Source organism: Amblyomma mixtum, chromosome 5 (genome assembly GCF_055824585.1).
Source record: "Amblyomma mixtum isolate Tamu chromosome 5, ASM5582458v1, whole genome shotgun sequence".
NCBI classification, from domain to species: domain Eukaryota; kingdom Metazoa; phylum Arthropoda; class Arachnida; order Ixodida; family Ixodidae; genus Amblyomma; species Amblyomma mixtum.
Window position 1 is genome coordinate 7,376,382 of NC_143016.1, and position 11,084 is coordinate 7,387,465.

Sequence of the window (11,084 nt, forward strand, 5' to 3'; positions counted from 1 at the left end):
AAACTTATCCAGTGACTCAACTGAGCTATGTCAGGGCACGGTAAAGATCCCGACATGGTCGAAATTATTCCAGAGCCCTCTACTAATACGGCACCTATATTTCTCTGTCTTCTTTCACTCCCACCTTCCTCCCTTCCCTCAAGGCGCGGTTGAGCTGTCCACCCAGAAGTGAGACGTTTATTGCGCCATATCCGTTCCTTAAAAAAAAAAAAAAGTTGCTTTTCTCCTGTTGAACTTTCGGACATATTTTGGAGGTTTGCTCCTACCCAATGAAAAAAAGGTTGCATGGCCCGTCGATGGCCCGCGTCCGGCAGCCAACCAAGCCATCCATGGCCCGAGCTCGGCGAACCAGCTCGGGCCGTGGTTGAGGACCATGGAAGAAAAAAAAAAGTTTTTTTTTTTTTCCTGCATGTTGAGGACTGACGTTGCACGCGCCGATCACGGCTTGCCTTTTACCCGCCGCGGTGGCTCAGTGGTTACGGCGCTCGGCTGCTGTCCCGAAAAGGCGCGGGTTCGATCCCGGCCGCGGCGGCCGAATTTCGATGGAGGCAAAATTCTAGAGGCCCGTGTACTGTGCGATGTCAGTGCACGTTAAGGAACCCCAAGTGGTCGAAATTTCCGGAGCCCTTCACTACGGCGTCCCTCATAGCCTGAGTCGCTTTGGGACGTTAAACCCCAATAAACCAACCAATAAACCAATCACCGCTTGCCGACGCCGGGCCGTGTTCAGTTCAGTCCTATCAAGGACTAGCGATATTGCGTAATTTGCATTTTCTGTAATTTAGACAGGAAAAATAAAGGCATGCAGCTGATTACATTGTAGTAGTTATTCGTCCTCGTGCCGACATATTTATTGACGAAATCTGAATAGTAACAAAAAAAAAAAAAAACGCTAGGCACAGCCGCAACGTGGAGCTGACTTCTGACCAAAGATATTACTCTATGACCAAAGGCGGAAGACTAGAGAGAGCGTCGAAGATGGTCACGCGGCCCGCGCTGGAGTGACAGGCACCCCTCCTAGCAGCACGCCACCATAACAACGCGCGAAGTGTTTGCAAAATGGCGGACGCCGGCTTCGTTCAGAGTACCGGAGATGTCAGAAATTCCAAAGTCTTGGTTGTCGGTGCCGGCGGAATCGGTTGTGAGTTGCTTAAAAACTTGGTACTTTCCGGATTCTTAGACATAGAGGTGATTGATCTGGACACTATTGACGTGAGCAACCTGAATCGGCAGTTCTTGTTCCGTAAGTTGCATGTCGGAAAGCCAAAAGCGCTGGTTGCCAAGGAAAGCGCCGAAAGGCTTGACCCGCGTGTCAAGATCGAAGCTCGTCACGATAGCATTGTAAAGCCCGACTACGGGCTCGACTTCTTCAAGCGGTTCGACATTGTGATGAATGCTCTCGATAACCGAAGTGCGCGGAGCCATGTGAACCGCATGTGCCTGGCTGCCAAAGTGCCGCTGATTGAGAGCGGCAGCGCCGGTTACTTGGGCCAAGTGACGCCAATCTTCAAGGGAGTCACCGAGTGCTACGAGTGCCAGCCTCAGCCCACAGAAAAAACTTACCCGGGGTGCACTATTCGCAACACGCCTTCAGAGCCCATTCACTGTATCGTGTGGGCGAAGCACCTTTTCAACCAGCTTTTTGGCGAGGCGGACCCAGACGAAGACGTGTCACCGGATTCAACAGATCCCGAGCTGAGGGGCGAAGTGAGCCTGGATCATATGCTCAAACAGAGTACTGACGCCACAGGCAACGTATGCCGCGTGTCGACGCGGCTTTGGGCTACTGAGTGCGGCTACGATCCAGAAAAGCTGTTCAACAAGCTTTTCGGCGATGACATTCGATACCTCTTGCGAATGGAGAAGCTGTGGTCGCGCCGAAAGCCCCCGACGCCTCTGCATTGGGGAAACTTGCCGGACGCGACGGCTTGCAGTAGTGCCGACGCGGCTGCGAACTCCGGCATGATTGATCATCGGGTCTGGGACCTTGATCAGTGCCGCCAAGCCTTCAGCACTTCCGTGGAAAAGTTGAAGGAGCGCGCACTGGCGCTCGGTGAAGGGGACCATTTAGTGTGGGACAAAGACAACGACGAGTGCATGAATTTTGTAACCGCCTGTGCCAATCTGCGCGCTCACTGCTTTGGTATTCCTCAGACAAGCAGATTCGATGTGAAGGCAATGGCAGGCAACATCATTCCTGCCATAGCAACAACCAATGCTATCATAGCAGGCATCATTGTGCTCCAGGCTTTCAAGATGCTGCGAGGAAAGCTGGATGAGTGCAGAACACACTGCAAGCAGGTCTACTTGGTGAAGCAGCCTTCACCAACAAAAAAGCTAATTATTCCTGCCCAGCTTCTTGAGCCAAATCCAAAGTGCTACACGTGTGCCTCAAAGGCCGAGCTGTACGTCAGTCTCAACACAAAACAAATGACAGTTGGCATTTTTGAGGACAAGGTGCTAAAGGAGCAAATAAAAATGGCAGCACCTGATGTTGAACTTGACGACGGTAAAGGGACTATTCTAATTTCAAGCGAAGAAGGTGAAACAGACTCCAACCGTACCATGCATTTGGCAAGTCTAGGTGTAACCCACGGCTCTCGACTTCGCTGCGATGACTTTTTGCAAAACTTCCAGGTTACAGTTAACATTGTCCACGATGAAAATAAGGATGCTGCTGGGTTTGAAATAGTTGGCGATGTCTCTCAGCTGGGACCAGATGCTGACATAACAGACAACAACCACAATGAGAAAGACGAGAACAAAAACAGATGTGGCATTGATGATGCTAGCGATGATGATGACTTGCTTGTCATTGAAGACATTGATTTTGAGCAAGTTGAAAATGGCAGGGGAAGCCTGAAACGCAAGCTTACAGATGGCGACGACAGCTTAGAAGCCAAACGGGCCTGTGTTGTGATTGATTGACAGGAGTCTCTTTTTACCTGAATATGTGTCAGTATATGTTGCATGTTTCACTTCGCAACTGTGCTGGAGGTTCTTTCTGCCACATGTTGGGTGCAAATGTGCTTTTTGTGACAACACGGTGTCATTCTTCCGTAAATAAATTCCCATCTATATGTGTACTTATACATGTTGCTTGGTGCTGTATTTCATACTTTTGCTGTTGTAATACTGTGTCTGCTGTGACAACAGAGGCAGCTTATGTAACACAATCAACTTCTAAGCCATATCCCTGAGCCAGGTGAAACAGCACTTGAAATTTAAGTTCTGTGAAGTGTCACCGGTTTCTGTGCTAAGAGCAACTGACCTCTAAAATGAAGCATTTTCTCTTCCAGCATGTGCTCTTCCACGCAGTAGTTGTACTCGATGACCACTTTTTTTGGAAGTGAGAAAGCCATTGAGGTGCGGCATTTGTAAATGCGTCACTTGGTCAATAGTTCGGCTGCAGGACGGCCATCTCTCACATTGCTCGCTGTGTAGTTGCCTCACTTCGTAGTCGGTGTAGTTGGTACCACCTGTGGAAACTTCGTGTCACCAGACGTACCTGAACAATGCCTTAGCATTGAAAATGTGCATTTGTGTTTAAATATGCCTTCAATAACTAGTGTTTACAAGTGATTGTGTTGCAACTGTTAACTGCAGTTGGGGACTATATTCTACTCTGTAGGAAGAAAAAGCACGTTTCGGCTCTGTAGCTTTGGCTGCATTGCCAAGAAAAATTGACAGATTATAACGATTGCATGCAATGGTCGCTAAATCAATTTTACGTTGGTTCGCGATTGTTGTTCAGAGCGCCAGCCACAGCCTGAACTATAACTTTTCTCTAGAAACAGATAAATCAACGTTTTAAGCAAAAATGTTCATTTTTTTATTTTTGCGTATGTAAATGCCTCATAAAGCCTGCATCTGTACTGCAGTAAAAGCAAACATTAAGCTCTCCATCAAAAAACAGCACACAAAAAAACAGGGAGAACGGACAGGACAGGAGCGCACTAGCAACTGAAGCGCGACCGAAGAAACATCTCCCGCATGGTGAGTATGCACCAGGAAATTCAGCATGTGTCAACAAAATAAAAACATGACGTATCTGTAAGATAGACATACGGACTAAACCCAGAGGAAAAAACATATACCGGATGTTTCAGCGAACACTTACAAAAATTCTCATAAGTAGAATTTTCTTGGTAAAGATATGGCTTTTGCAGCATAGTATTACCAATGTTGGCGTACACCAGAAAACCGGTAAATCATATTAGGTAGTAAACTGGTTCACTAATTTTTAATAATTGTTAACTATTACAGTTAGGTGCCTAGTTGCAATTAGATATTTGTAGCCGGTCATTAGTAATAGCCATACCAGTTTTTAGAATTTCGAAAATGCGATTATCCTCGGCGCTGTGGCTCGACAAAATTTGGCTTTTTCGACTAGTTACGTGCACTGGAGGGGATGCTTTGCCTGCATGCTTTCGATAGCGCATGTATTTTTCGCACGAAACAGCCAGACTGGATCGTTGATGAATCGTTGCCAACTAGCCCAACTTTCTGCTTTACTTAAACATTTAGCTGCACATGCGTGCTTCTGAAACAAAGCGTCCAATTTTTTTTTGGCCTTACATGGTGACTTTAGACAGAAATGAAGTCATTCGTATTGGCAACTAAGGAAAGCAGACAACAGAACAAATACTAAGAATAAGGCTTTATTTAACCGACAAACAGTTGCAGAAACTACAAAGAATGTGGAAAGCAAACAGGAGCTGACCTTTCATTAAATGCACTGCTCCTCTTGACTCTTTGGCTTGCCCATATTTGTACATATGCAGTAGATATAACATCATTCACATTGACAGCACAACTTCCATTCTTTGCTCTCTGTTTATAGGAAACAACCTCTAAACTGTCGCATGATACAGCAGGTGCTTTCCATGCACACAGTTCTTCAGAAGCGCAGTTCTGCAGCACACCCTTGCAGCAGTACACTTTCAGGCCAAATGTATACAGACCGCACTGAACTTGATATATGCAATTTGTCCAGTGCTGGCAGCACTCTTCTTGCATTTTGTATTTCAAGCTATAAAACATAATGGCTACTACTGCTAGCTTTCTTTTTGTTACTTTTTAAAACTGTACAACGCTTAGCAAAACACAGAAGTGACATGTACCTAGCAAAGGCACATCTGATCTGTGCTGCATGGCCACAAACTGTCGCAAAGTGCAGATTGTGAAATAAGTAATACATCGAAAAAAAAAAAAATTCACGTTGCTTCACTTGGCCTGTGGCTTTTGACAATACTTTAATAAGAAGTATAGTAGTCTTGTACACTTTGCACAACTTGTATCCAACCTGTTGTAACCCGGAAAAATTGCAGATCATGCCACCAACAGCGTCTTGGCTGTTGCCGAGCGCAGCTTCTGCCTAGGGAAACGGCCTCTGACTATTTGGCAGGAGGCGAAAGGTAGATGCACAAACTGTCAACTTCAACTACTGCCACTCAAAACCTTTGGCACTTGTAAAACATACCACACTCAACAAAGCACAGCTTTCATACGTCTAAGTTTGGCTTCATGTCATGGTATTCATATACATTTGAGCACAGTTAAATGTCTGCCCTAGATTAGTGCCCAATAGCAATCATTTCCTGAAGCTTCTATCTCCACCATGAAATTCCTTCTGTGAAAACTGAATACAAATACCATTTGAGCAGCTAATTGCACTGACTTGACAAGAAATCTGCCCCCTTCTGAGTACAGGTGATTGTCCCCACGATTTCTTAATGCGCAATAAATGCCATGCCGGTTTGCAGCAAGTGCTCAGCAGACATGTCTATATCAACAAGCCCTTTGGGCAGTGATAGGTGTGGTGTACAGTCACTGTTCTAGAAGCAGCAGCCTTACACATAGGTCAGAAAAGTAAAGGTAGCAACTCTGTCATAGATGAACTCAAACTGTTATACCAACACAAAATGGCATTAAAGGGACAGTGAGGAGAGCTTTATTAATATTTTTTTTACAGCAATACCCGATAGTTAGGCATTTCATGGCTTTGTTGCCACTTGGCCGGCAGCGAAAGATGCATTTATTTCTAATAAATTTGGATTCGAAGTTGAAAAAGCTTTTCCCGCCGCTCTGATTCAAACTTGGGATTCTCTTATGACAACACAGGACTAAGTGACGTGAAACATGATGTGCACATGACGTAACGCAGACTCTGTGATTTCTGGCGGCCAGCAGTGCGGCCTGGCAGTAGCCGAAAAGAAAGGTACCGCCGGCCGCACGTTGAAGGCATCTATCGGCTATTGCGGCCGTCGCCACCGTCGCTTCGTTTATGTTTGCACCGGCGTTTTGCCAGCGTTACGATGGATCCTGTTCTTGAAGTCGTCAACGAAGTTCTCGCAAATAGTCACCTTTAGCATAACATGTACCTTGTTACCATTAGCGGAATACTGGGAGCACCATGACCGGGAGCCCGCCTACCGCCGATGAGCAGGCGCTGATTGGTCCCGATGCTGCAGATGCGCGCGTAGCTGCCGGGTACGTGGCGCCATCTGGCGGCGTTAAGGAAGATTTGCGCATGCGTTGGCTACGCCTCAGTGACTTGTGACTTCTCGTGTCCTAGTGTTGCTAGAGCCATTGGTTCTAGCAACACTGTTTTGTCCTATGACGCCATCACGCTTGTACTTGCGAGTTTGGCCTGTGGCGGCGATACCTGTATTTTGGTTCTTGCCTTTTTCTACGTTACAAGAGCTTTGTTGTCAGTATGAGTGCTGTTTTTGTAGTCAGGAGCTGGTATTCTGTCGATACAAGCCAACTTCAATTTCTCCTCAGTGTCCCTTTAAGCACATTTTGTTCTTTTATCACCTCCATGTTATGAACAAGGCACACTTACACCTCTTCATGCACCTTGCACACTACTTGCAATAATCAGCAGAAATCACTGTCAGCACAATTTGAAATGTTTTGTCTACAACAGAGTTAAACAAGCTGCGTGAAAAATCTGCGATATGCATATCTCACCACAATCACAGCCCGCCTCAATAAAGTCAACATATTTGTCCTCTGCAGTATAAGCATGTAAAAAAAAACAAAATAAGTGACTAAAAATTTATGGACTATTAGCTTTTGCCTATCCGTGGCCTTTTTATGACCAGAGGACATCTGCACGGACTTCTATTTAAAGGGACCATTAAATGATATTTACTGAGGTTAATAAAAGCGCACGAGCAATCGATATTCTATTTCGTCGCTGCACTGTGAAAATTTTTATGCTAGCTTCATAAACACCGAATATCTTCAAGCTAGCTGCATTAGAACCGAAGATATCAGCAAATAAAAATGACGCTCCCCTTCTCCTGCTTCAACTCATACATGCCCACACGTTAGAAAAAACAAAGAAAAGAAAAGGGGTCAGGACTGCACCCCGCTGTACCCCATCCTGCCCGTGTCACTTGGACATGCTCAATGAGGAGGCTCGCACAGATCCTCCACTCTATTTCTGAGAAGGAGGGGTAGCTAAGAACGCGCGGTGAGGTGTCACGCTAATCGGTTATGAACAGCAATTTTTTTTAAAGTTATTTGCATTTGACTCAAACACTCACAAAAACCACTTTGTGAGTATTGATTCAGGATCATTTCAGGATCTCTAGAACAGTCCTAAGAAAACTTCAGCCTTGCTTAGGCCCATAACCTTGTTTTTGCAAGAAGACTACATACTCTGATGGGTGCAGATCACAAAAGGAATTAACTGCTCCCCACACTCCTCCTCTACTTTTAGGGTTTAGCTAGCCTGCATCATTACTGAAGAGGCTGCTTCACTATTCAGGAGTGCACAAACGCTTGGCATAATATTACGATATAACAGCCCCACACATCATTTCTATAACCATACGCCATTCTCTGCCACATTACTATGCCTAACTCACGTGGCAGGTTAATCCACTGCATAAAGACACACCTGCATTGTGGGCCCATGATGTACAGACAAAACTGCGAGGCTAGATCACAGACCACTGGTGCCTGAAATGATTACAGGCACACAAAAAAGAAAGAAAAGTTCAACTTTGGTTTTACAGCTCAATGATTGGCTGTAAGTTTTCAAATATTAACTGACACATATGTTCACGAAAAGCACTGACACTGCTCGCATCTGTGCCCAAAACATTGATAAAAACAATAAGGAGCTAACACAATGCAAACAGCACCACTTAATGCAGCAGCAAAACTGGCTGGACTGCGACAGAAAAAGAGGATGACTTGAGATGGCTAGAATGTGTGACAGAGAACATCAATGAAGACAGAAACCAACAATAGTATTGGCATTCCAAACTCAAAGCCAGCATACCTTTCAAAACTTGCTGAACTCCTCCTTGCATCGGGTTGCCATAAATACATCTTTCTTCTGTTACATATCTTAAAGAGCTAGATTTTTTTTATCTGAATAGAGTGTACCTCTTGCCAACCATTTGTTGTTTCTTCCTCGCCACATAGTTTTCAGTTCTTTTTCTCCCTCAAGTAATAAAAATCTCAAGGTGACAGAAACTCGGCGTTCTTACCAACACAACAGCTATCAATTAAGTATCACTTTGTGTAATGCCCTTAATTGCCTTTTATACGTACAGTAACAATCATGAAACTGAGACCGCCCCGTTTTATAGGTTGCTTCTTCAGTCCCACTGATCAGGAAGGCCAGCTGGAAGACATTCATTATGAGGATGCTGGCACCTCCATCATTTCTGGGCCTTGAAGCCATACATGGTGTGGTATTGGGAGAAGCAGTTGCGCTCCTTGTTAATGCACAGGACTGCCTTGCACTGGTGACACTGATGAGTTGACCGCCGCTGAAGCTTCATCATGCTGCACATGACACAGCGCCTCTTGGTGCAGGGCTCGGGATAGTGCTCCGAACCCCAGGCCCACCACTCACTGCTGCTGCTGCTCCTCTGGTCACAAGTGTCTGAAACGGGACAGCGAGAGCTCCATCAGAACCACTGCTTCACAATAACACCAAGGGCATAAATAATAACAAAGGTGAGGCATCCGGACATTAGCCAATCAATGAGGGTGGGCAGCAGGCAGTGACAAATGATGGAAGAGCCACAGATATTTTACACATGCATGCGGCATAGTAACTGTGATCAGGAATGCCATAAGCAAAAGAAGAACTGTCTCTCAGCAAGCAGCAGGGTAGGGAAACATGTCCAAGGCACCAGTGCGGTAGTGTTATGGGTTCGTATCCTACAACAAACAAAAATATTCTTTTGTGCTTTATTTCTAGTCTCACCTATATCTATAGATATGAAGTTTCATGCTTCACAAATCTCAACAACCCCATTTTACTTAAGCCTTCCCTATGCTTACTACCTACTAGCTTTTTCCACACAAATGTATGATGTAACTACCAAGCTGCAGAAGCCCCAAATGTTAATGTAATATCGGAGCAAGCAAAGTCTACGAAGCCAAAGAAAGAAAGGTGTGCCATTCAAATTATTTTAGCCCTCCAACAGGCAATACATTGGGAACAGTTAACTGACATGCAGTAAATGATTACTCTCCAAACATAAGTGAGAAGCACACCTTTTTTTCCCCTCAGCCAGCTGCATGCTCCCTTTAATGCGCTTAGAGTTTTGACGCAGAAGTAAAAATAAATTGTTTTTGAGTGCAAACGAAGTGTTCTCTTTCATACTGCATGCTTCTGTATTTATGAAGCTTGTAATTCCTGCACTCGGCTCCTTTATTTATGAAATCTAGCAGCAGAAATGTGTTCTGATGGAGCCGGAGACAATAAGTGCACATAACACCAAGACCTGGATGACTTACGCATATGTATGCTGGCCAAAGACAAACTAAAATGGTGACGATGATGGTAAAAACTTGTTTCACAATGCCAAACAGCAAGGCAGTAACAGATTAAAAAAAGTCCGCCAATCACAAAAAAAGCACACTGCAAATGCAAGTGAGGTTTAAAACACATTCATATGTTTATGACCTAAATATCATGATTTCAAATGAGACCATGGTACTTGCAAATAAATGAATTAACGGTGATGCATTAATTCAAACCTCACGACAAAGAAATTTAAGCATTAGAATTTTGTGCAGGTCATGAACACATACAAAAAGTACTAGGAAACATGCAACAGAGGGACCATGGTAAAAGAATTTTGCATGAAGCTAAACATGCACTACAAATGGACAGCAGGTGTCAGGCCCTTTCAATGAAAATGCAAAATCCTAGATAAATAATTATACTTATTTGTAGTAACACAACTATAGCAGCAATGTGTAACAGTTCACTAAACAACTGAGCCTATTCTGTTCAACGTCAGAAGTTTGATTAAATAACATCATCATACCCAAACAGATGAAAAGAAAAAATGTAAACAGTGTACAAGGATTTAAATTCGCTCGCTGACAAGCATAAAAAATAAGCCTAAACGTTCACTCAGAGGCAAAGCAACATAATTTTAGACAAGTACACAAGTTTTTCCACACTGCTTTAAAAAAAATGTAACAAGCACACATTATATGCCAAAATTGACCACTCAGTGACAGCAGTCAAAGTTCATACATCATGCACATTTCTGAATATAAGAAGACTTGGAGAATTATTTTGCTGTAATAAATTGTATGTACTGTTTCCTCACAGTGCTCTTTATTAGCAATCTGCAGAGGCAGGGATGTTAAACATCTCCAAACCTTGGCATAAAGAAGTTAATTTTTGCAAGTTTAAGTAAATTTCTTGGCAAAAGAAAAATTATAGTGTTCATTCTTGTTAACTGTCAAGTAATGAAGTTCATAATTGAGTCTACTAGAGAGCAAATAAGGCTGATGAATTATTTAAGCATGAAGAATAAAAAAAAAAGACAGCCTGAACATAATGCTGCATTAAAGCAAGTAAGTGTAACGAGCTTCGATGAAAACTGGCACAGCAGAAATCCACAGGGAAATGGTGAAGACACATGAAGTGCCAACATGAAACTTTATTACAAGGCTGCAACCAGCTGGGCAGCAGATGACAACGTAATGTGGCGATGGCTTTTCGGAGATTGTTTCTGGACTGTGCTTCATAATCCTTTCTAGATTTTAGTTTCTTTCTCTATACATTTATCCCCTTTACTTTTCAAGGT

General features: G+C 43.9%; 2 protein-coding genes across 2 annotated transcripts in view; one reads left to right on the forward strand and one right to left on the reverse strand.

The window, feature by feature from the left end:
• Positions 1–704: 704 nt before the first annotated feature.
• On the forward strand, positions 705–3,092 carry Uba2 (Ubiquitin-like activating enzyme 2). The gene has a single exon (XM_089543194.1). It carries the CDS (start codon positions 1,060–1,062, stop codon positions 2,926–2,928), a length of 1,869 nt encoding a protein of 622 aa, XP_089399320.1. The 5' UTR covers positions 705–1,059; the 3' UTR covers positions 2,929–3,092.
• A 1,553-nt stretch (positions 3,093–4,645) lies between these two features.
• Positions 4,646–11,084, reverse strand: part of LOC149341239 (uncharacterized) — a 179,587-nt gene continuing 173,148 nt past the window's right edge. Inside the window, exon 5 of the mRNA XM_089543211.1 lies at positions 4,646–8,911. Coding sequence (XP_089399337.1) covers positions 8,685–8,911 — 227 coding nt within the window. The 3' untranslated portion in view covers positions 4,646–8,684. The remainder of the gene's footprint in view (positions 8,912–11,084) is intronic.

Excerpts from the sequence above, each read along its gene's own strand:
- Uba2 (XM_089543194.1), top strand. The coding sequence starts at position 1,060 with ATGGCGGACGCCGGCTTCGTTCAGAGTACCGGAGATGTCAGAAATTCC.